At 44.7% G+C, this 25000-nt stretch overlaps 3 protein-coding genes across 3 annotated transcripts; 1 reads left to right on the top strand and 2 right to left on the bottom strand.

Annotated features, from left to right (window-relative positions):
* The first annotated feature begins 1416 nt into the window (after positions 1-1416).
* LOC115681764 (pheophytinase, chloroplastic) lies at positions 1417-3985 on the top strand. The gene is made up of 6 exons (XM_030605829.2): positions 1417-1894; positions 2435-2546; positions 2628-2721; positions 2861-3038; positions 3125-3194; positions 3281-3985. The coding sequence occupies exons 1-6, from the start codon at positions 1500-1502 to the stop codon at positions 3590-3592; spliced, it is 1161 nt and encodes a 386-aa protein (XP_030461689.1). The 5' UTR covers positions 1417-1499; the 3' UTR covers positions 3593-3985.
* Positions 3986-4314: 329 nt separating this feature from the next.
* LOC115681763 (beta-amyrin 28-monooxygenase-like) lies at positions 4315-7219 on the bottom strand. The gene is made up of 3 exons (XM_030605828.2): positions 6170-7219; positions 5370-5557; positions 4315-4879 (listed from the first exon to the last, which is right to left on the bottom strand). Exons 1-3 carry the CDS (start codon positions 7122-7124, stop codon positions 4583-4585), a joined length of 1440 nt encoding a protein of 479 aa, XP_030461688.2. The 5' UTR covers positions 7125-7219; the 3' UTR covers positions 4315-4582.
* Positions 7220-16394: 9175 nt separating this feature from the next.
* LOC115667737 (uncharacterized) lies at positions 16395-20609 on the bottom strand. Its single transcript, XM_056311850.1, has 5 exons — positions 20297-20609; positions 19858-20057; positions 18693-18794; positions 16953-17004; positions 16395-16868 (listed from the first exon to the last, which is right to left on the bottom strand). Exons 1-5 carry the CDS (start codon positions 20385-20387, stop codon positions 16756-16758), a joined length of 558 nt encoding a protein of 185 aa, XP_056167825.1. The 5' UTR covers positions 20388-20609; the 3' UTR covers positions 16395-16755.
* Positions 20610-25000: the final 4391 nt, after the last annotated feature.

Genomic DNA, 25000 nt, shown 5'->3' with positions numbered 1-25000 from the left:
ATGAACCGATCGATTATAACAAGATATTTTATGATACAAATCATATGAACGATCCATAGAAAGGAAGGCTAGCGTGATAAACTAATTCAAGAGGCACTATACAGTCCAATGATCGAGGGTAATTGGCCCGAACCGTGAGCCCAGTGGTAGCATGCCCCTCGTTAAAAGCAAAGGATTAGGGGTGAGCATGGTCCGGGTTGGGCCGGTCCACCCCCTAACCCTAGGGCCAACCCGCACAGTGTTGGTCCTCAATTTTGGGACCGAGGACCGCCCGTCGATTCCATGGACCCGCCCGGGAACCGGACCGCCGGTCCGGTGTGGTTCCCGGGCGAGTCCATGGAACCGGTCTCATTAAGTTTTCCTGGACAAATAAAAAAAAATATGTGGACCAACATCGGATCAACGGAACAAAAAGAAAAGAACATAACTTTCCATACAATTCTTATACTATGATCAGTTCTATTAACCACATCATCCATAAATCAAGTGGGTACCCATCAAATGAGTGTCCAGAGATAAGAGAGCAGAGAGTTATGAGTGTCTAGTTACGTTTTTTTTTTTAAAATTTTTTTTGGTCATATTTTTTTAATTAAAATTTTAAAAAATAAATATATTATTATTATATTACCGGTCCGGTCCGGGTGGGCGGGTGGGCGGTTCCACACCAGGAACCGAGAACCGGACCGATACCCACCGGTTCCAAAAAATTGGAACCGGGAACCGGACCGGTCCCCTTGGGAACCACCGGTTCCGGTCCAATCCCGGGCGGTCCTGGGCGGTCCTGGGTTTTTTGCACACCCCTACAAAGGATCATCTATACTGTTTTCCCCTAAGGGAGAAAAAAAAATGGGTTACTACCACGAAAAACCCCAAACTGATACATTTGTGATTAAGAAAAACCCTAAATTGGTACACTTTTGACAAATTTACCCAAAACTAATTTTTTGACCAATAAAAATCCCGAACTGGTATATTTGTGATAAATTTACCCTCCGTTAGTTTCCATTAAATTGAATTAATACCACAAAAAATTCCTAAAATGGTACGCCTGTGACAAACGGAGGGTAAAACATAAAATTGGTACATCCGCCAATTGTCGCGTGTCATTTAACAAAGCAATTTGATAGTAAAATTTAACGGAAATAAAATGAGGGTAAATTTGTCACAAGTATACCAGTTTGGGGTTTTTGATTGTCAAAAAATTAGTTTGGGGTAAAATTGTCACAGACATATCAATTTGAGGTTTTTCGCGGTATTAACTCAAAAAGAAAATTATGCTGTGATCATTAGTAAACAGAAAAAGAAAGGACCAAAACGAAACCAAACAGTTAAAATCCTCCGCGCCATGCGTCCACTCATTCCGGGACAAAGATCTTGGAATGTTCGGTTCCACAGGAAGTTGGTCCTTTGTGTTCAGTGTGGTCATGGAAGGAAGAAGAAGAAGAACCATCATCACCATTATCATCACCGCCATCTAATCCAATCCGACCTTCGCTGTAATGGGCACTGCGGTTACGTCTCCTCTCGGGTCGCTAGGCCCTTTCTTGCCCGCGCTCGCGTCGTCCCGGCAGCCGCACAGCCTCAGCACCTCCTTCTCCCTCGCTCCTCCTCTAGGCACCGCGAGGAGGAGAAGCGGCGGCAGAATGCCGGGGCTCGTCGCCGTCCGCTGCGGCGGCGATTCAGCGGCCTTAGCCCCCGCGGCCGCGAGCCCGAGCGACGGCGGCGCGCTGGAGGCGAGCGAGATAAAGGGCAAGTCCCGGAAGTGGCAATGGCAGGGGCAGTACTCCATCAGCTACTTCGTCTCCGACTCGGATCCCTCGGCTGCGCCTCCCGGTTCGAAGCCTCCCCTGCTTCTCGTCCACGGCTTCGGCGCCTCCGTTCCTCACTGGCGCAGGTTCTTTCTTTAATTCCCAATCCCGGCTTTCTTTCAAAAAGTTCGATTTTTATCTGCACTTTAGGATGAGGGCAATTGCAAATTCTAAGTCGCGATGATGGGGTGAGTTTCTGTGCGTTTGTGTCCGTGCAATTCCAATTTCGGGCTTTGGCCATTTCATTGTTTTCCAGTAACCATATTTTCCAGATGCTAGTCCGTTAGGGGGGGTGGTTTCTTAAAGTCGGAGGATTGCAATTTTGTATGCATGGGGGCGGGGCTCGACGGACCGGGATTGATATTCTATGGCATGCTCTGCAATTAGGCTCGGATCATGTTGTGCTCGACTGTCCCTTGAATTCTTTTGATCACTCAACGTTGATAGTTTGAAGAATTCCTCCTTAGTTTAACAAGCCGCTTCATCGGAAATGGGTCCTTGACTTGCTCTTTGTTACTTTGAAGCGTGGGCGTGTGCACAATCTTAGGCACCGAGAGTTCATCGTATGAGGAATTAATCTGATTCTTATTTTTTTCATATGTTCTCCAAATATAAGCATCTTCCAGGAATATTAGCACACTGGCCCAAAATTACACTGTCTATGCCGTTGATCTTCTTGGATTTGGTGCTTCAGACAAGCCAGCCGGTTTTAGATATACAATGGAAACATGGGCTCAGGTACGAACGATGTTGTCTTGGCTTCAAATTCGGATGTGCTTCCTGTCCTTCTCGTTGACGATAGTGGCTTGTTTCCAACAGCTGATACTGGATTTCTTGGAAGATGTTGTTAAAAGGCCAACTGTTCTCGTGGGAAATTCTGTTGGAAGTCTTGCTTGTGTAATTGCAGCCTCAGGTATGATTTATTGTTCAGCAGTGCAAAGTCAGCCTTCTTTCATTTGCAGAATCCACTGAACTTCATCAATAGGAAGGGATTATTTAAGTGGTGATCTGTTCATGATTCTTGAAGATTATGTTGCTTGTTTGTCCGACAGAATCGAGAAAGAACCTGGTCCGAGGGCTTGTCCTGTTGAACTGTGCTGGTGGCATGAACAACAAGGCCATTGTAGACGATTGGAGGATAAAACTACTCTTACCGCTGCTTTGGTTCATTGATTTTTTATTGAAGCAACGAGGAATTGCCTCTGCAATTTTTGAGCGTGTTAGAGAGAAGTAATATATCTTTTTGACTTCAGAAATCCGTTTCTTCCAAACCTCCATGTAATGCAAAAATACTCTTTTTCTTTTGGCCTATTCAGGGATAACCTGAGGAATATTCTACTGTCTGTTTATGGAAATAAGGAATCCGTGGACGACGAATTGGTTCAGGTAAATAAAAGTTCCCTATTGATCAAGCCATCTTTAACTGCCCGGAGATATTTGTTCAAAATGCTATTCTTCACACTGGACTGCAGATAATTAAGGAACCAGCAGATGACGATGGGGCTCTGGATGCTTTTGTCTCCATTGTGACAGGCCCTCCTGGACCAAATCCAGTGCAATTGATGCCAAGCATCTCGTTGCCTGTTCTCGTTTTGTGGGGCAACCAAGACCCCTTTACTCCAATTGACGGGCCTGTTGGTAAATACTTCTCCACTTTGCCTTCTAAACTTTCTAATGTTAGCCTCGTTCTTTTAGAAGGGGTAGGACATTGTCCTCATGATGACAGACCCGATCTAGTTCACGAAAAATTACTTCCATGGTTGGATTCCCTTCCTGCCTCGTGAGTGGTTGCTTCAATGGCAATCTCCCTCCACTTTACAGTTGATGATCGCACTTTTTGCACATAATAACTTCCGTCTATTTTAGATATTATTCTTCTATACGGAAGATCACGCAGAAAGAGCAATTGCTTTAGCTCCTCTCTGCGTTCTCGATCTTATCTTCCATGGTAACCTGAAGGAAGGAGAATTATCATATCTTTCTGGAAAAGAATATAGGTTTTCACTATCTCTTAAACCTGGTAAGACTCGTAGATCATGACCAGTCAGCATTTTGTGAGCCGATTAATTTTCCTGTGGATTGTTGTAATTGTAAAACATTTTTCCTTGTATATTCTCAAGTTTACATTTTCACCGTAATTTTGGCAGAATGAATGGAAAATTTTTAGCTTGTGAAGATCTTTCACTCTGTTTCATAGATGGCAATAGTATCTACACGCCCAATTTTTATCTAGTTCATCTTTTTTGAGCTTTACTCTTAATCCTAAAAGAGTGGTTGCTTTCTTATTTTGGATGAATATGATAGGCGTGTCAATTTGCATTGATGTGGAATCTTGGCTTTGTTTACTCCATGATGATGTTACACCCCATGAATTTTGCAATAGTTGCCGTGTTCCTTTTCATTTTTCACATGTTGTTTAGTGCTATACATGATTACTTGAAGAACAAACTCTCTCATTTTAGAGAATCTATTCTGCAATTCCTTTAGGGAAGTTGTGCTAAATCAATTGACTGGAAGGGAGGGTGTGGATTGCTTTATAGATAAGATTAAATGGAATTAGACACGAATGTCGCGTGCATCAATTATTCAGTACTATGAGCTCCAATAATAAGTACTTTAAGCTGTACTGACCAATTCATGTCACCGCTAACATTGGTTTTATTGCAACGCCACTCACTCCTCTCTGAACTCTCCTGATTGATGGATGATCCATCAACAAACATACAAACACTGTCCTAGATATCTATATTGAGCATGTCCCACTACTAGCCTGCTTAGTTATGAGTTCGAAGGCGGATTAGAAGACCATTGGCAGGGACCGGCGACGGATTGTAGATGATCTTCTCGTCCGGGATCGCCTTCTCTATTTTGAACCTCGTCACCAGATTGTGTATGAAAACGAGCAGCTCGAGTCTCGCGTATTCCTTCCCCGGGCACATGCGAGGACCTCCTCCGAAGGGGACATAAGTGAATGGCGCAGGCCCATCCCCCTCGAATCTGGATGGATCGAACTTCTCCGGGTCGGGGAAGTACTTGGGGTTCTTGTGTGTTGAATATACTGTCCAAAATGTCTGCACATCATGATGGTGGTAAGAAAAACATCGTTAGCGAATGGAGTGTTTGTGGATTGTCATGTTTAAAATGGACCATGGAAATATGACTATATCAAAGTACACTCATCAAGCTACGAGAAAATACAAACTCACTTAATGATAGTATAAACCTGGTAAAGGATATTCTAATATCATTTTCATTTCGTATGCATACTAGTGTATGGACTGAATTCAGATGGAACTCAGCTCTGATCGAGTTATATGGCCAAAAAAGAAAAGATTCTGGAAAATTCGAGTTCGTCCCTTCGCTTCTCTTATTTGGTTTTTCTTTTGGGGTCCTATGTAGCTGAAATGATCAAATTGGCTCAATCTTTAGATTTTTTTTTTTTTTTGGTCGAATGCTCAATCTTTAGATTGGAACATACTAAAAGGCTCTGGAAATGGACAGTTGGTAAACTCTTTCTACGAACTGCATTTTCGAAAGCATTTAGATGAAGACGATGATTACCTTCCAACCCTTTGGAATTGTGTAGCCAGCGAAAGTGAAATCTGTAATGGCCTCTCTGAATGCGCCTTGAGCAGGTGGACAGAGCCTCAGGGACTCGCAGGCAACATTCCATGAGTACTTCATTTTCTGGATGTCGTCCCAGTTCAGTAGCTCATCCGGACCCTTGGACTTTGCTATCTCCGTTTGTTCTGTTCAAAGAAGCAAAATTCAAATGGCTTGTCATTGTACTAATTTCGCCTGTACATAGAACCAAAGATTTTATCGCGTAACAAGCTCAACGTTGCGACACTTAGGAGTATGTAATTAGCTGAAAAGGAAAATCAAGAGTCCGTTCTATAAAAACAGAAGCGACGGGCGAACCTATTAAGTATCGGAACAATCAGGGCAGAAGGAACGTATTCCGGAATTCCTAGGACAGCCAGAAACTTTTTCTTGAACTCTAAGTAAAAGAAGTTACTAGAGTCGATGCAATTGAAGTTTCACAATTTTAACATCCTTTTTGCAAAGTAAAAGACCTCGACTTAATTGTGTGGATTTTGGTAAGGTTTGACTATAGAAAGGAAGTCTTTGCACAAGCATCAAAGTATATAATAGAGAACATTGTACAAACGTTTAGCTTAGTTTTACTGCTTTACTTATAGAATTTCGGGTGGTTGTCATCATATTTACGGTGATTGTGGATATATGTCTTTCCACTGCAATGTCTAGTTAAAAGTTTCCTTGGATAATAAGATTCAGTACTCTCGTCGAATTGATCAAGAAAATCAAAGGTGAGTAGGTTACGTGAGAAGTTATAGTACCTTCATATACTCGTTGGTAAACATCAGGGAATTGAGCAAGAAAGTTCACCACGACAGTGATCGAAGTACTGGTCGTGTCATGACTCGCGATGAGCAATCCGATGATCTTGTTCGAGATCTCCATCTCGTAGAACACACTCCCGTCGTCGTCCGCTTCAAGCAGCAGCCGTGACAACAAGTCCCTAGCGTTAGCGTCTTTTCCCTCCGAGAGCTCCTTCTTCCGTTGTCGAATGATCGCCAAGAGCTCTTCCCTTATTTGTTTCCCTCCCTTGACCGCCTTGCTAAATGGCGTGCCGGGGAGATTAATTGGCACCGAAGTGAGCCCAGGGGCGATACGAGCAAACGGGTTGGCAAATTTTGAAACGATGTTCGGATCTTTGATGTTCATGAAAAGGCGACAAGCCAGAGCGAAAGTGTAGTTCTTGGCCGAAGGAAAGACCTCAACTTCCTCTCGTGGCGACCAATCCGTGTCCAAGTGATCCCTGGCCATCGAGTCCATGATCGGTATGTAATGCTGGAGAGCTTCTGGCTTCAGGAACTCCGGCAAGAAGCTGCGCATTTTCTTGGGGTCGTCCTTGTTGAACTTCTCCAGGGTCTCTGGGAAGACTAGGACTTTCTTAATGGAGCTAGGCCACCAGGTGGTGATGTACTTGTTCTGGCCCGAGAACAAGAACTTGTTGCCCGAGGCCCCGCAGAAGACCGCCAGGTTCTCGCCGAGCAACGAAGTCCGGAAGACCTCCGGCGAGTACTTGGCGGTCCTGTCGGCTATGAACTTCTCCGGTTGGCCACCTTTCGCGGCTCCGACAAACTCTAGGGACTCGCCGATGACAGGCCATCCCGTTTTGCCCGGCGGGAGATTGGGCGGTGAAGGTTTCTTCCTGAAGACAAGGAAGAGAGCGTGGAGAGAGAAGTAAAAAATGGCCAAGGAAAGCAGAGATTGAGCAAAGAGGTCCATGTGCCCGTGTGTGTTATTGGGCGTGGTTAAGGCAATAAGATGACTATGGTGCTGAGGGGGATTAGTGAGAGGTTGGAGATGAGGAAGAAGCACCATGTTTAGGGGTATATATACAGACAGAAGTGTTGATGGTTATCAATATTTTAACCATAGGACGCCTCTGACTTCTCCTCCTTGGAACGGAAGAAACTAGGGAAATTTCCTAATTTTGACTGCACCATTGTCCAAAAGAGAGTTTTTAAACAGACCCTACATTACATATAAATAACTCACAGGTCTATGACATCATATGATTTGTTAGTTATCTCGAGTTGTTGAGTTGTCGATAATAGGGGTGAGCGGTTCCAAGTTTCTTTCAAGTTCCACCTGAAACCTACCCTCGGGTACAAGTTTATCATTTTTTGGAACCTGAAACCTACACGTCGGAACTTAGAACCTAGAACCTACCCTGTCACAGGTTCCAAGGTCGGTTCCAGGGTCCAACGGGTTCTTTTTATTTTTTGTTTCATTTTTAGTTAAACAAAACGAAAATGAACACAACAATACCAAACATGCTTATTATTCACCAAAGAGAATATAAAGGACTAGTTTTCCTAACATTATAATTCAAATAAATACAATTAAAATGAGAAATCATTGCGTGAATCGATGCGCAATAGAATTCATGAGGGATTAGCATGTCAATCAAGACAATATCCATATCTAGAATCACAAACAAATGGGAAGCAGGATAAAGGAAAGAAAAATGAGCTTTTGGTCCTCAAACATCCATGAAAATTTATTCCAAATTCTGACCACCTAAAATCAAAAGAAACAACAATCATAGTTAATAACTTGATAATAGTTTTAAATTTAAAATTGAAGTGTCGCGTATCGATTATTTGCATTTGCAACTGCAACTATAACTTTTTCTTTTTTCCTTCTACCATCCATTATCACCATGGTTCTAACTATGCAACCATCAAGCTTAAGATGTTTCTTGAAAGAGTGAATAATGAAAACAATCGACCTCACTAAAGAACAAAAAAACATAACAAGTTAAGTAAAGCAATGAGGATGCGAATGGCGGGTACTCCAAAACCACAATAAATCGAAGGTCTAAACAAACCTTAGAAAATGTTTTACACGACAAGTTAAGCAAAGCAATGAGTATGCGAACAAAGATGAGAATTTGAGAGCTAAGAAGTGAGAAGTGAGGAGTAGTAAGAAAATTAGGGATTTTAGATTTAGGGTTCTCGGTTCCATTCCTAGTTCTCCGTTTCGGTTCCCGGTTCTGGTTCTGACCGAACCGGAATCGACGGTTCCTAAAAAAATAGAACCGGAACTGGAACCTCATTCCCTAGAACCAAGAACCGAACCGGACCCATCGATCCAGTTTCCGATTCTACCCTGAATTCATGCTCACCCGTAGTCAATAGACAGTCGGTCTAGACTCTAGCGTAACACCAAGAGTTTTAGGAGTTAATTTTTTAGAGTCCTCGCTGTCCTATCTTCCTATTTCTGCAGCAGTCATCACCTTCTTATTTACTTATCTATTCCGCATGGACTCGCTCTCTCCGGTCTCCTTAATCTACACCGATGTAGTAGATACAGAGTTCGAGACACATGCTTGATACAATATGTTTCCTGACATCTTACAAGTTTTGGATAAAAATAAATAAGAACGATCGTCCGGCATTGCATCGAAAGGAGGGTTTGAATCTTTGTGCTCCCTCTTGTCACCAGACTCTCGTGATATTGCTGTACAATTTACGGGTCGTGGTTTGATGTGATTACATCCACGTTCCATGTCTCGCATGTAAGGTACAACTTACGAGTGAGGAGAAGTGCGTGCCGAGATACATGAATGAAATGCACTGTTGGGTACTTTTTTCCAATCACATAAGTTTTTTTCGGAAAAAAAAGGACGAAGTTTCGAAGATAGATAGTAATGCTAAAGTTATTAATTAGGATTCCGATTGAATATTTAAGCTAAGTGGGCATGCATTTCAGTCAACATATTCTAGTGACAAATCTTAGTACCCCTTAACATTGATCAAATAGGTCGTATCTCCACTTGTCAAAGCTCAAAGCAGATACTTAAAACGAGGGAAAAGTGCCAAAAAAAGTCCTAAATCTTTTGCATTAGTGCCAATTTAGTCCTAAACCTTTTTTTGGTGTCAATTCAGTCCTAAACCTTTTAAATTGGTGCCAATTCAGTCATAAACCTTTTGTTTTTGTGCCAATTTAGTCCTTCCGGCCAATTTTGACCGGAATTTGCCGACGTGGACAACTTTAATATTATTTTAATATTTTTTTGAAATTTTATTTTTTTCCTTTTTTTTATTTTTTTTCCACTTTTTATTTTTGGTCTCTCCCTCCTCCCTTTGGCTGGTCGCCGGTTTGGCGACCGGCGACAGGCCAGAGGCCAGAGGCCGGCGAGCTCGACCTCGCCGGCCACTGGCGAGGGCGGCCTCGCCCGGCGAGGGCGAGCCTCGCCTTGGTCGGGCGAGGGCGAGCCTCGCCTTGGTCGGGCGAGGCTCGACCTCCCCAGATCTGGCGAGGTCGGGCCTAGCCCGACCATGGCGAGGCTCGACCCCTCGCCGGGAGGCCGCGGCGAGGGCGAGCCTCGCTCGCCGACCTCGCCGGATCCGGCGAGGTCGGGCCTCGCCCGACCATGGCGAGGCTCACCCTCGCCGCGGCCTCCGGGCGAGGGCGAGCCTCGCCTCGCCCAACCTCGCCGGGCCTCCAACGAGGGCTCGAACCTCGCCTTGGTAGGGCGAGGCCCGACCTCGCCGGATCTGGCGAGGTCGAGCCTCGCCCGACCAAGGCGAGGCCCGCCCTCGCCGGGCGAGGCCGCCCTCTCCAGTGGCCGACAAGGTCGAGCTCGTCGGCCTCTGGCCTCTGGCCGGTCGCCGGACCGGCGACCGGCCAAAGGGAAGAGGGAGAAACCAAAAAAAAAAAAGTGGAAAAAAAAAGGAAAAAAAGAAAAAATAAATAAAAATTCAAAATAATATTAAAATAATATTAAAGTTGTCCACGTCAGCGCCGGTGACCGGCTGCCGGCCGGCAAGCGTCCACGTCGGCAAAATCCGGTCAAAATTGACTGGAATGACTAAATTGGCACAAAAACAAAAGGTTTAGGACTGAATTGGTACCAATTTAAAAGGTTTAGGACTGAATTAGCACCAAAAAAAGGTTTAGGACTAAATTGGCACCAATGCAAAAGGTTTAGGACTGAATTGGCACCAAAAAAAGGTTTAGGACTAAATTGGCACTAATGCAAAAGGTTTAGGACTTTTTTGGCACTTTTCCCCTTAAAACGAATACCTACTAAAATATTGTGATGCGGGTGACCCCAGTCATTGTAAATTACTCACTCTCGGCGAATATTGCGATATGTACTAAACTAGTGGGATTCGGAGAAATTACTACATGAGTGCAACACATGTATTAAACCCGAACCATCGAAAATGATGGGTCCCTCGAGGATTCTAAGTTGGTCCAACCAAATACGATGGTCCAAATTCAACCCTATATACAAAGGCGGTTTGTCCCAACAGAGGCAGGTCAAAGTTGATAACACGAATCTCTTGAGACGAAAGCTTCCATGTCCCCATCCTAAAGTCTCTTAGCCATCGCTTGTGGCTACTTTCCATTTCATTCAGCTTGAACCTTCAACCCGACTCTCTCTCTCTCTCTCTCTAGATTATCATCCACATGTTAGCAGCAAAATTCTAGAACCCGTGTTAAATGAAGTCAGTCATGGTTAAGAAACTTCTGATAAATGCTCCTAGAAGGGTTACAGGGTAATCATTTATGCTGCGTATTTCGTCCTATTGGATGACCGCCACTAGAATCAATTCCGAGAGTTCATACTAACGGACATCGCTGCCACTAGCTAGAATCAGACACCAATTCATCTAGCTAGCCGACCAAGAAGGAGAGTTGATCCATCGAGCTTTCTAAACACATATTTAGAGAGATCCACTTTCTGAGCTGGTGACTTCGATGCGGTTTCAGAAGTAACGCGCTCTACTTTGTGAACCCTCATTCCCACAAATTAGAACGCGTCCTTCGACATCGATTCAAGCATTGAATATATAAGTTCAGTGTAGCTATATGTATTGAACCACCTTCCGATCGATGCTCCACTTCATCATCAAAGTTCTCTCTTGCTCGCGCGCAACACACGCGCACTATACTTCCAATCGTTTCGGCTGTCCCAATATGGTGGGGATGGGTTTGTATGAGCCTAGTGCACATGTTTAGTTTCACTTGGTGATAGAAAACTATCGGAGCAGCGATCTTTGATGAGGTACCAAGAACCAGTTCCAGTCATGTCAATCGGTTGCTTGCTCTTGCACATCTCTTTCTTTTTTTATCTTTTCCATGTATCCTAGCAAAACCCTAGTTGACAACTCATGCAATACACAGTTTTACGCCACTGTCATTTATTACTTTGCACGTAATATCGAGTGTCAACGATCCCAGATCTGATCATGAACCATCAGCGCCGGTCCATCACCTTTGCATCTAGAACGAGGAGAAATGATCGAGAGGAAGTTCTATTGAAAAACGTACAGGAAGTTACTCTTCAGTGTGAACCAGCCATCTAGTAACACATCAGGGTACAGAAACTTCTGTCATTAACTCCTCCAAGTCTTGTAGAGTGAACACATCAGGCCACTGTTATTTATTACTTTGCACGTAATATCGAGTGTCAACGATCCCAGATCTGATCATGAACCATCAACGCCGGTCCATCACCTTTGCATCTAGAACGAGGAGAAATGGTCGAGAGGAAGTTCTCTTGAAAAACGTCCAGGAAGTTACTCTTCAGTGTGGACCAGACATCTAGTAACACATCAGGGTACAGAAACTTCTGTCACTGACTCCTCCAAGTCTTGTCGAGGGAGCACATATGCTCCATTTTTCAACCTAGTGAAAGGTTGTGACACATCAGTCAAATATGGCAATCTCTTCTAGGTTATTGATTTTAATTAAAAAAAATTGCAAAAACTTCAGAGGTGACCCGGTCAATTTGGAGCGGAGGGGATTTCCAAATCAAAGACTAGAGGTCATTCGACCGGATCCAACGTATTGTGTGCAAATTGCTAGGGATCAAGGCCGTTTGCTTAAGCCAAAGACTTGGATTTAATCAATTCATGAGACTTATAAGATATTTTATGGATTTCTAGTTAGTTGGGTCTTTGCACTTGGTGCCCCTCTATTATAAGAGAAATTACACAATTTATCGGACAATTGCCGCAAACTTACGTTAAGCATGCTCTCGCATCTTCTAAACATTTGATCAATGCCTATTGGGACGGGTGTCCACTTACTTTTCCTTACTAGAATGTCATGAAGGAAGGAGGCTAGCAAGATGGTCAAAATATTCGAATGGTGTATTACTGTGGCAATCTCTCCATCTTGGTGATAATTGAGCCGCACTATCTTCATTTTTTTCAAAAGCCAACTCCCTATTTCACATTTACCATCTTAATGCACCATATTTTGTTTTGACGATATAGAATAGATTTAAAGCAATTAATTTTGTTGCTATTGGTTTAATCAAATGATTTTGAAGGTATTGAAATATTTCACATCGCTTGACAATGTGGTTTATATGCTCTTTATATGCATGTAGTCTTCCTCCACCCATTAGCTTAAAGCTTTTGGGTTTCTGTCCTTTCCGTATGTGCATCCACCCCTATTGGTCAAATTTCATGGTACATATGGTCTTCCTCCTCTACCTATTAACTTGAACATTTCGGTTGGACTTTCCAACACGAGGATTTATATGTGAATGATTTTAAACCTTAATGAGTAATGTCACGTAGTCTAAAATTGGTTCATCATATTGAAATTTTAAGTCAGGTGACATCTTGTAAGTGTGTTTTTCAACAAATGAATGATATCCAACACCAATCTAGCAATCTACCATATGGTATACTAGTTTTCTGAACTATCCTTATACATGGAAACGTGCAAATGGTATGGTGTTTCGCTTTGACCGGGTAAGATCAACAGATGGAAAGGTTCGGTAGGCTCACCAAAGCCTGGCCAAGCAACTCGTGTTGTAGATCCATGCCGGCTCGTTTTTGTCTATCTAGACCCAGTAGTCGATAATTCTTTAAGCATGAGCGAACCTGGACAAGGATCTTTCAGCCCGGTACTAAAGTCTGACCCGCTCATTGACCGTATCTTACCTACGTCATCTATCAGGGATGATGCGTCGGTAGCCGATGCATCCCTGTGCGAACTGCTAGGTGAGATGGCTAGCCTCAGGCGATCTCCTATCTAAGGTCGCGGGAGGCCAGCGACATCATATTTTGGCAATGAGAGAGAGAGATGGCCAGCAACACTGGTGGACTTGACGGCTAGAGGCACGTCGGTGGTGAGTGGCGCCAGACAATGATGGGGCGGCAAGCCGCGGTGCAATTGATCCGTCGGGGAAGAGAAAAGGACAAAAAAAAAGTGAGAAAACGAAGACAGAAAAGAGGACACGACATATGTCTCAGTCACCGAAATATACTAACGAGTTCTCCCACGACGATTGTAAACCAACTACCCTAATTTACTCTCCAATCCCGATCCCACGTAAACAAGTGTGCCATGACTGTGATGTTACGTTGCGAGGGCCGAAGTTGAATGGCCGGGTTTGCGTAAGATGCGACGATGAATGAAAATGACATAGCAGATCAAAAAACGACAAGAACGAGTCCTTAGCCACCTCTGGAGTCTCCGATGGCGTTCTGGTTCAATGTTTTGGATAAACGTCATGCTGTTGGACCAGCTTTCATATTCTAATGCCATTTCAAGAAATATGATTTATCTTTTCTTCTCCAATGCCCTGCTGATTTAGGGACAAACGATTCTCGATTGCGTGTTTAGCCAAATAATATTTGGACAATCAAGAAAACATTTGAATATCTGTGAATTTGTACCACAAACCACGGTCAAGTCAATGATTTTTAGTCAAATATCTGGAAAATCTAAAAATAGCTTTTGGCTGTCTGTAAAACTTCTACTGCAGACTTATGCTCCACTCTTAGATTCCGGCGGCCAGCCATCTTTGTTTTTCTTTTTTTTGTGTTTAGCGATCAACAGACCGTTTTAGTGATCACACAAGTTTAGTAGATCAATATAGTCAAAAATAAGGCAAACATACTCCCAAATTCAAACTAACTCTTCTTCGTCCTAACAAGACAAAAAACCGCATTCAACTAAGTCTTCTTTGTCCTAATAAGACATTAGGCTCCAATGCCCTTTGAAGAACAATAGGGAGAAAAAACTGAAAAGCACGAGCAAAGAATGAATGGCCCGCCTACTCCAAGAATAAGCCACCACACAAGGGACAGTCAGCAGAAATGTGAGGAAACCGTTCCCTGGAACGATCATGAGTTCAGCTAACAAAGCATTGCCGACTGTTGAGAAATACACGGATTAGCTAAAAAGAATACTTCATTTCGAAACACAAAAAGTTACCGATTGGTTATCCGAATAATAACCATTAGCGGTGTTTTCTTTTTAAATGTAACGGTAAGTCTTGTATATATAGGTCCTCTATAAAATGTTGTCCATATATTAAGTACTTTGGAACACAAACTTATATTACAAGCCCCGTCTGTTGAGCTTTATGTGTTCCACTCTGTCCCCTAGCGTGTAAATTATTTTTCACTGAATTCTCTAGACTTTGTTCTAATTTGAAATTATCCAATGACAAAGAACACATAACTTGATAAACTTCATCACTCTCTCATCTCAGCCAGCTATCGATGTATTTTTCAATAGAGTGGAGGGGAACACAACTCAAGTCCGGCGGTCCATCAAAATGGTGACAATACCTTGTACGCATTAAGAGTAGCACTCCCGAAGCACTGTGCATAGTCATTCATGGAGACATGTTCCATAGACGGGCACTTTAGATTCATATCCTAGATTCTAATATGATCATATCTATACTTAGGGTGCGTTTGTTTCGCGAAAAACATACCGTTTCTAGAAAATATTTTCCGGGATTCATTTTTTGATGTTTAGCTAAAACCTGAAAAAGACTTAGAAAATATTTTCAATTGTTTGAAAAGGAAAATCCGATGGTAAAAATTTTCAAAAAATTTTGTATTTTTAAAATTATTTCAAATTATTTTTATTAAGAAAGAAAATACATGAATTTTTCCTTCTTAGAAAGAAAAGAAACAGAAAATAAAAAAAAATAAAAAATATTAACAAATTCAAGATGAGCAATTCCGGAAAGTGTTTTTAAGGGAATTCACTTTGCTAAAAATAAACATGATATTTGTGTTGACCGGAAAGTATTTTCCGTTGACCAAATCATTTTCGGAGAACCAAACAGATAAAAGTCCAGAACCAGAAAACACTTTCCAGGAAAACACTTTCACCAAAACAAACACACCCTTAGGCTCCGTTCATTTCGCAAAAAATTTTACGTTGCTGGAAAATGTTTTCCCGAAAGTCATTTTCCTAGAAAATGACACAATTTTCCGGTGTTCCGTTGAAATCTTAAAAAGTCTCGGAAAATATTTTTCGTTGTTCGATATGAAAAAATTTTCCTCCTTACAATACTTTTAATAATTTTTATTTATTAAAAAAAATTTTAATTTTCCCTTTTTTCTTTTTCTTTTTTTTCCTTCTTCTTCTCCGACAGGTCACCAGCCACGACGGCTGCCGGCGACCGGCCACAGGCAAGCTCGAGCCTCGCCACAGGCCGGCGAGGCTCGAGCTCGCCAGATTCCAGCGAGGTTGAGCCTAGCCGGCCTTTGGCGAGGCTGAGCTCGCCCAAGATCACCAAAGCCTCGACGACATCTGGCAACCTCGCCCAAGGCTCGCCTCGACCCAGCTCGCTAGATCTGGCGAGGCCCGAGCTTGCCCAACCGGCCTTGGGCGAGCTCGACCGTGTCGGATCAGGCGAGCCAGAGCCTTGCCACAAGCCGGTTAGGCTTGACCTCATCAAAATCTGGCGAGGTCGAGCCTCGCCGGCCTGTGGTGAGGCTCAAGCTAGCCGGCTGCGGCCATGATCGGCGACCGGCTGAGAAAGAAGAAGAAAAAGAAAATAGTGAAAATAAATGGTGAAAGAAGGCTTCCGGGAAAATGTTTTCCTCTTTTAAGAAAAAGGAAATCATTTTCCTCAAAAGTGAAGGAGTTTTGTCCATATGAAGGAAAATATTTTCCGTGGGAAGTTATTTTTCGTGAAACGAACACCGGAAAATCTGGAAAACGTTTTTCCGGAAGTTATTTTCCGTGAAACAAACGGAGCCTAAGGTGCAATTTACTACATCAAAACCAACAAAATATTCCCCTGGCCATGGGTTCTCTTCAACTAAAGGCAGTTCCGACATTAGTTGAAAATCACTGGATACCATAAAGCTAGAGTTGCCAATGGAAAGAATATATGACAAATGATTTCGTGTGTGCAACACTAACACACGGTAGAAAGGGGAATCTAACCACAATCATCCTTGTATAAAGGCCCAGGAAGAAAGTCGTACTTAAATGGCCAAAGAGAACTGTGTGGCTCTGCACCTTTGCCTGCTTGACGAGTCCATGAGGTTTTCTGCAATTCCTTGAGAAATCTCTAACCTTCTTTCTTCACTAGCTGGTTCAAATTTCCATGGATGCAATGGAGTTTCTAAGAACCTCCATGACGGGAATAGAGTACAGAACGATATAGAGCAGACACATGGAGGAAGCAAATGAGGACTATAATCACATCATCCAAGTAGCCGATTATGGGATTTATTGCTGAGCAAACCACAGGACAGCATGTTAGTTTCCAAGACTCTCTAAACCATATGAAGAAAGCTCAAATAGCCAGGAGCAAGATACCTTCTGGAATGAAGTCTACAGGGCTGAGTACGTAGATTACACTTAAAACCATCTGTAAAAGTAAAACAAGATGAGATTTCATCTGCAGGTAGAGCAGAAAAGCAAAGAGAATAATCCTCTGAACATGATTAAGGCATGCCCGAAACTTTCCCCCAGCCAAGTGATTATGGAAGCACATGTTTTAATTTAATGACCTGTCCGCTTTTAAGGTTCCATCACTTTGATAGTTCTATTAACTACTTATACATCAGATGTAATTAATATTACAACTCTAGAGCACTGGATACTGGTGTCTTGAATCCCCACCACCCAACTTTGCGCCCCCCCCCCCCCCCCCCCTCCCCCACCCCCAACCTTGTTTTCTGAAATGCACCCGCACACAGAAGAAGATCGTCCGACATATAAAATGGAAGCAATTTCAAGGTACTACATGACAGGCAAACAAACAAAAGGAAGCATCACGTAGCCCCACTTAACTTTTCCCAGTTTCCTGACACCTCCTCTCCACATAGGAGAAGAATAGAAGACACAGTTGCATACAGCATAATCTATGTAAGCTACTTGACCATCTAATAACTGGATTTTCCTGATAACCTCCCAACCCTCCTCTTTTCTCACGTTATTGATTTTCTGTTTACGTAGTGCTACCCCTAATTCTTTCATCCTCTCCCTCCCTCCACCCCCACCCCACACCCCACCCCCCACACAAAAAACAAAAACTCAATAAGCTTTAATTTCAATGGAAGTCCCAGCCGATTTGCTCCTGAGCTTCCAACCACATATGGACAACGATTCGTATGTTTGAACAACACAAGTATTTACTGACGCAACACATACAATCTTTTGACAAAATCAACAAAAATATAACATAATGAAATATCCCAAAAGATCCATCACTCTCATCACAAATATCCACAAAATATTACTAAAAGTTTGGACTTTCAATCAGATAAAGCATGGTTGCCCCTCGGATATATTGTCAAGAAGCAAATTGGGTACTTGCTATGACCTCTGAGGATCTCTAGAGACAATGTGAGCTTAAGATAACCGATGCATCCCTTAAAAACCAAAAGGAAAAAGTTCTTCTGATTGCAAAGAATACACCATGGAATAGTTTGGAGTGATGGGAAGCAATCTTAGTCTTGAGTCTTCAGCCTCATCTTGCTGCTTCCTTCCATATACGGCAGAATTGGGCTGAGGCTACTTGCCTATTTCTGGGTGGTTAGCTTTATTTTGGGTTGGTGAAAGGGTGGTCGCTCATGTTCCTAGCTCTAACAGCTCTAGCAACAGGCAGTTGCATTTTAAATGTGCTTCAACTTTGGCTTTTACGGTTAAACGTATGAGAATCATTGAGTACTAATACAGTATACCAAACTATTAGCTCAAGCACAGACTTCTTCATAGAATTTTCGTTCTAATTGAAGAGACTTGATCTGAAATACCAGAGAAGACTCCGTATGCCCCGTGACAGGCTCAAAACAGATTTCCAATCAGTTTAAATAGTACATCAACATGTCCATATTTGATTGTGTATGTACAGATTCTATAGAATTCAGTTTAAGACTCTGCAAAGGAGAGATATTTTAATAAAACACATGAGAGTAACAGCGAGCAAGGAATGCCAGCTTTCCAGGTTAAAAACTCAAGAAAAATTTCCCAGCATATATGGACTTTTGTTATGTGAAGAAAATTTCAGCAGACATTAGAAATACTGCAAATGAAATTGGATTCTTCACTTACTGAAATATAGACGCGTGCCCTGATTATGAAAGGAAGAGATCTTTCAGGATCCATCAGTTCTCGTGCCAGCCTTCTCAAGAAGAAAGGAAGGTCTTGCATCCTCTATGGGGAAACAAAAAGAACATACTCCAATGTAAATGTCCATAACCGTAAAGACTGAATGTATTCAACTACGAAAGTCAGCAAGCAATGAACAATTAAGGCCACAAGCAGGTAACATAATTTTTTATTATGGACATCATGATATTAAATGATAGATTATGTTGAACATAAATGGAAAGAAAAAGTAAACAACTGAAAGGTTAATTTAATACGCCGACCACTCTCGAGTTAATGTATTCATTTGCTAACTCATACTCATGATCATGCACCCCGAGTACCTGTGCCTTCTAACATCCAATTCAGTAAACGTCGTTTGGTTTCTTTCTTCTTCCGTGTCCTCCTCATGGCACATGCAAGTATGCCGTTCTAAGGGAACACCAACAATTATAGTGCTCCCAAGGTACAAAAATACGTCATCCAAAAAAAGACAAGGCCTTACAGATACAAAGACTGGAAATTGAATATGGGACAGGAATGAGAATGTGAGATAAGTTGGTCCCTTATCCTCCTCATAATGATTGGTTCTTTAAGAGAACACATAAGATCATACCATACAGATAGCTGATAAAACGATAACCGTGCCAAATTTAGGTCTAGAGAAGCACCAGTAGTAAAATTGTGAGGAGTAATAATATGCATATGGGGTTGTAACAAACACACATCCCGATCAACCCTTAATTCCTTCAATTCAACACTATGAACCATACATCAGAAGAGGAAAGTGAAAACAATCCTCCTCCAGACTCGCCGACATCATTACAAAGGAAACGAGATGCCGCAGGCATGTAGGCACTCAACATTCCACAATTTTCTGCACAAGAGGCCACACTTTAGCAAGGTATGTGGACGAACATTGTCTAGTTTCTCTCCTGCTAACAAACTTCCAAGTTTCGTTCATTGTACCGGACCACCTGACCTGAAACTTCCTAATAGGGCGCAAACACTCCACAATCACCACACGAACGGGCTCGAGAAATGACGAAGCCATTCTAACTCCTCGAAATCGAGCGACCGATCGAATGCAGGTGTAGCACCGGAACGGCGCGTAGGCAGATACAATTACCTGGATCAGACCATCGCTCCTCCCGCCGAAAGTACGGTTGTACGTTTCGACCTTGCGCAGAATCTCGGAAGTGGCGGGGTCATGACGCAGCTGCAACGAAGCCTCGGCGGGAACCAACAGAGTGATGAGGCGGCGGCACAAGGGGCACTTGCAGGGCTGAAGCGCGGAGCTATGGTGCCACACGAGCATGATGCAGTCTCCTGACACCACCGGAAAGCAACCGAACCACACGTCATCCCCGTGAAGGAAATCGTTACCCTAAACCCCACCACATTCACAAGCGCACGCGAAGCCAGGGATCCGAAAAATCGAAAGAGGCGGGGGGAGGGGGCCAGCACGAGAACCGGCAAAATCGAGATGCACCGAATCCGCAGACTCTAAAAAAAAACCCTCAGGCGCGCGAGCGCATCGCGATCGGACGAGGATGAAGGGGACGAACCGCAGAACCAGTGGGAGCAATTGGCCTGGCAAGGGACGCGGAAGACGCCCTGGCAGACGGAGCAGAAGTCGTTCTCGGGAGGTCCCTCCATTTCACGTCATGAGCCCCACCCTTCCGCCGCCGCCGCCGCCGCCGATCGATCGGATCGCAATCGCCTTCTCCGGTTCGACGTCGGCCTGTGGTGATCGCAATCGCTCGAACGATGATCGAAGGAAGGAAGGAAGGAAGACAAGACGAGACGATAGAATCTCCAGAGAAACAGCGAAAGTCTCGGGGCTACGTCGGCTAATACCCTTCCCAATCAAGGCAAACCGGGAACGCCCTGCGCCCGCGGCGGTTACCGACCTATGTGATTCTCATTTCTTTTTCCTATCGAAACATTTTCCTAAATACAATACCTTCTAACGCTTGAAATAATTAATTAATAAAGAATATATATTTATTATCGACGACATTTTCCTAAAAAAAAAGTTTGTGATAAGGCTCGTCGACTTCGAGCTTTCATATTAAGCAATCGTGCTTAAGTTGAACATTTTTCTAATGGATGTGCAATGAAACGCTCGTGCATGCGATGCTCGAACGAGTTAGCAATGTTGATAACCCCTCGGCCTCTTTTGCATGTCAAAGGGGAGATGCGCGAAACGGGATCCGAGTCTTCGACCTCTTACAAGCACCTAGTTGTATCCAGGAAGAGAAAGCATTTCACGTATTAGCGGCATCACTGGCACGGTGTAGCGAGACAATCAGAATCCCCGTGTGATATAAATCTGAATCAGCTATACGTTTGAGCTTCCAGAAAACTCGCATTCACGGTTTGTTGAAAATGATCGGTCAACGAAAAATAATTTACGGTTAAAGAAAATATACATGCTTAACAATAAGAAAAATGAGCTCTCTAACTTGGGGAAAACGTTTTTCTAGAAAAATGATTTTTCAAGAAGCATTTCTAATCTTTTTTTTTATCATGAAATTTTCCCCAAAACGGACAAACACTGATATCGTTTTCTTTCATTTGTTTTTGTGGCCTTTTTTGCACTCGTTCAGTAATTACTCCTAACTTATTTGTGATCTCCAATCACTTATATCTTCAAATGTAATCTTAGATTAAGATTGTTTATAGTGAAAATAATTTATAGTTATGCAATCGACGAATTCTACTTTATTAAGTGATAGATCTAATGTCTAATTAGATTTTTTTTCGTACTTGTAATTATTGCATACCCTTTTTTTTTGGCCGCAGAGATATACCTTACTTCATGACATGAATATGTTTCGCTTAATACAAACTAGAACTAACTTGCGCTACGCACGCCGCATGTTTGGTACATGAATTTGAGCAGTATTTCTTAGTGAGTATTTTTTTTTTATCTGAAAAGTAGTGGGTACTTTTTTGATGATGATTTTACGATTTTAGCCTTTGTAAGCTTTTTTTTTTTTTTTAACGAGAAAAGTAAATTAAAGTGCAGAACAGAAAATGAGATATTTCGTTTTAAAGACAGAAAATGGTGCGAGGGTAATACGGAAAGTGAAAAAGCTAGACGGACCTCGCTTTCACCTTAGATTCAGAAGATAACGCAAGGGCAAGCACGTAAATGACTTCTGGGTACGTCGCCAGACACGGAATAGGATAAATCAGATCCGGCCGCCGAGCTCTAAGGGCCTGTTTGGCAACTTGCTAAATGGTGATTGATTTTAGGGAAAAAACCACCAAAAACCCCAAACTTTGCCATCTGTGACACATTTACCCCGAACTTTTTTTTGTGACACCAAAAACCCCGAACTTTGCTTTTTGTGACACATTTACCCCAATGTATTTAGTCCATTGGCATTTTCGTCTTTTTCGCTTTTTCTTTTTTTTCCTTTCCGTGAGGGGGCCCTCGCCGCGTCCGAGCGAGGGCGGCCCTCGCCGAGATCCGGCGAGGCGGCCCTCGCCGGCGTCGGCGAGGTTCGCCCTCGCTCGGGCGAGCGAGGCGGCCCTCGCCCGACTCGAGCGAGGTCAACCCTCGCCGGCGTCGGGCCGCCCTCGCCGACGCCGGCGAGGTCGCCCTCGCTGGGCGAGCGAGGCGGCCCTCGCCCGGCTCGAGCGAGGTCGACCCTCGCCGACGCCGGCGAGGTTGACCTCGCTGAGTCGGGCGAGGCCGCCCTCGCTCGCCCGGCGAGGGCGAACCTCGCCGGCGCCGGCGAGGCCGCCTCGCCGGATGCGCGAGGCCGCCCTCGCTCGGCAGCGGTGAGGTCGACCTCGCCGGATCGGGCGAGGCCGCCCTCGCTCGCCCGAGCGAGGCGGCCCTCGCCCGGCTTCCCGGCGAGTCGACCCTCGCCGGCGTCGAGCGAGGTCGACCTCGCTTGAGTCGGCGAGGGCCGCCCTCGCTCGCCCGAGCGAGCGACCCTCGCCCGACGCCGGCGAGGGCCGCCCTCGCTGGGCGAGCGAGGGCGGCCCTCGCCGATCTGGCGAGGTCGACCTCGCCGGCGTCCGAGCGAGGGCGGCCCTCGCCCGGATCGGCGAGGGCGACCCTCGCTCGACGCCGGCGAGGTCGCCCTCGCCCGATCTGCGAGGGCCGCCCTCGCCGGCGTCGGCGAGGGCCGCCTCGCTCGCCTAGGTGAGGGCGACCCTCGCCGACGCCGGCGAGGGTCGACCTCGCCGGATCGGGCGAGGCCGCCCTCGCTCACCCGAGCGAGCGGACCTCGCCCAACGCCAGGGTCGCCTCGCCTGGGCAAGCGAGGCGCCCTCGCCCAGGCTCGGCGAGGTCGACCTCGCCCGAGCTCGAGCGAGGTCGACCCTCGCCCGACGCCGGCGAGGGTCGACCTCGCTCGAGTCGGGCGAGGCGCCCTCGCTCGCCGGCGAGGCGAACCTCGCCGACGCCGGCGAGGGCCGCCTCGCCGGATGCGCGAGGCCGCCCTCGCTCGACAGCGCGAGGGCCCCCTCACGGAAGGAAAAAAAAAGAAAGAAAAAGAAAAAGCAAAAAGACGAAAATGCCCATGGACTAAATATATTGGGGTAAATGTGTCACAAAAAGCAAAGTTCGGGATTTTTGGTGTCACAAAAAAAAGTTCGGGGTAAATGTGTCACAAATGGCAAAGTTTGGGGTTTTTGGTGGTTTTTTCCCTTGATTTTATTCTTTTGTTCCCAGAATCAATTTGGGAACAGAAATCCGTTTGTTAAATTTTTTGTACCCAGAATCAGTTTTGGAACATAATCAAGAATAAAAAAAAAAGTAGCTTCTTGATTCTGGAACAATTTTTTCAAAACTGATTCTTCTTGGTTTTTTTCTTTTTTTTTGTTGTTGTTGTTGTTCTTCGGCCCCGCCACCCGCCAGCCATTGGCCACCTCCGCCGGCCACCTCCGCTAGCCGCCGACGACTGGCCACAAGCCAGGGCCGGCGAGGGCGTCGCGGCCCTCGCTGATGGTCGGCGAGGGTCCCCCTCGCCGCCTAGGCGAGTGCGGCTCGCGGCCTCGCCCAGCCAAGGCGAGGCCGACCTCGCCGGCCCTGGCCTGTGGCCGATCACCGGTGCCGGCGGCCGGCCATGGCCAAGAAAGGACGGGGAAAGAAAGAAAAAAAAAAGAGAAAAAAAAGAAATAAATATTAAAAAATTCAAAATATTATTAATAAAAAGAAATTTTGTGTAGTTACCAAACGCATTTATGTTCTTTTTCTATTCTAAGAACAAAAATTTTGGACAGTTACCAAACGCCTTCAAATGCTTAGAAATTGTTTCCGGGCACAGAATAAAAAAGAATCATTTCTGCCGAGAATCAGATTCTGGACATAGAATGATTGCCATGCGCAGCCTAAGTCTCTTATCCCGGCTGCCACAACGGGGCCTCTCAGAGGAAGATCATGGCATTTTGCCCAAAGTCTCATTAGCTATTTTCCTTTGGGGCCCGAACATTAGACATTGTAGGCGGTGTGTTTGAGTTCTTAGTGGATTCTTGGGAGGCCAAAATGCATTTTCTTGGGCGTCTTCCCTGACTGAAGGAAGGGCCCGTTTCAATTACAACATTCGGGTCAGTTCAAGAAAAGCCAATGGCACGCGTTGGATCCATGTGGCTCCACCACATGACATCACGTAACTTCAACAACGTCTCCCCATCATCAATAGACACGCCGCCCTGCTGGTAAAAGGATTGAGGCGTGGGGGCCAGAGAATATCGAGTTCGGGATTCGATCTCTGTGAACGCTCGGTATCGTGCCGAAATAACGGGGTATCGCACGAATCCGACCGATCCGAACGTCAGGTTCGGCGACGCCGCAAACTCGGCGTCAAAAACCAGCACATGTATCTGAACACCAATCCTAGATTCTTCTTACGAATTCTTCCAATCAAGAAACGATTTTTCCCGGTTTACTTCTTCGCTTTGCTTTCCCATCTCCCCTACCTCTCCCGAACCACGGGACCGTCTCTCTAAGATCCCAGGACTTATCTTGAATCCCTCGGACGTATTCGAGAAAGTGGGAATCTGATGTCATTCTGATATTTCTTTAACAATCGAGTCGTACTTGCCACTACGTCCACATCCCCTGGTCACCGCCGTGACGGTCGCTGTCCCGAGAAGTCAGTTTCCGCAAGAGGGGAGGCCTCATTCACGGATTCCTGACCGCTCACCATCCTTCCGGATCCAATGCCTGTGCCCCATCCCTCCTCCCATACGCGCCCCTCTAATAAATTCGAGCTGAGTCCCCCGGAGGACCACGAAAGCGATGCGAA

The sequence above is a fragment of the Syzygium oleosum genome, unplaced genomic scaffold (assembly GCF_021117445.2).
Source record: "Syzygium oleosum isolate NSW1041296 unplaced genomic scaffold, Sole_v2.1 Sole_v2.05, whole genome shotgun sequence".
In the NCBI taxonomy this organism is placed as follows: Eukaryota; Viridiplantae; Streptophyta; class Magnoliopsida; order Myrtales; family Myrtaceae; genus Syzygium; species Syzygium oleosum.
The sequence above is the reverse complement of the archived record's forward strand: the minus strand, read 5'-3'. Positions and strand labels throughout refer to the sequence as shown.

Bases quoted from the DNA above. Each gene is read 5' to 3' on its own strand.
- LOC115667737 (XM_056311850.1), bottom strand. From the start codon at position 20,387: ATGGAGGGACCTCCCGAGAACGACTTCTGCTCCGTCTGCCAGGGCGTC. The intron at 18,795-19,857 runs GTAATTGTATCT...GTTTCCCCATAG, and splicing joins GGAGCGATGGTCTGATCCAG to AGGATGCAAGACCTTCCTTT. The intron at 16,869-16,952 runs GTATCTTGCTCC...TGGTTTGCTCAG, and splicing joins TGTAGACTTCATTCCAGAAG to CAATAAATCCCATAATCGGC.
- LOC115681764 (XM_030605829.2), top strand. From the start codon at position 1,500: ATGGGCACTGCGGTTACGTCTCCTCTCGGGTCGCTAGGCCCTTTCTTG. The intron at 2,547-2,627 runs GTACGAACGATG...TGTTTCCAACAG, and splicing joins CAATGGAAACATGGGCTCAG to CTGATACTGGATTTCTTGGA. The intron at 3,195-3,280 runs GTAAATAAAAGT...ACTGGACTGCAG, and splicing joins TGGACGACGAATTGGTTCAG to ATAATTAAGGAACCAGCAGA.
- LOC115681763 (XM_030605828.2), bottom strand. From the start codon at position 7,124: ATGGACCTCTTTGCTCAATCTCTGCTTTCCTTGGCCATTTTTTACTTC. The intron at 5,558-6,169 runs GTACTATAACTT...TTCTTTGAACAG, and splicing joins TTACCAACGAGTATATGAAG to AACAAACGGAGATAGCAAAG. The intron at 4,880-5,369 runs GTAATCATCGTC...CATGATGTGCAG, and splicing joins CAATTCCAAAGGGTTGGAAG to ACATTTTGGACAGTATATTC.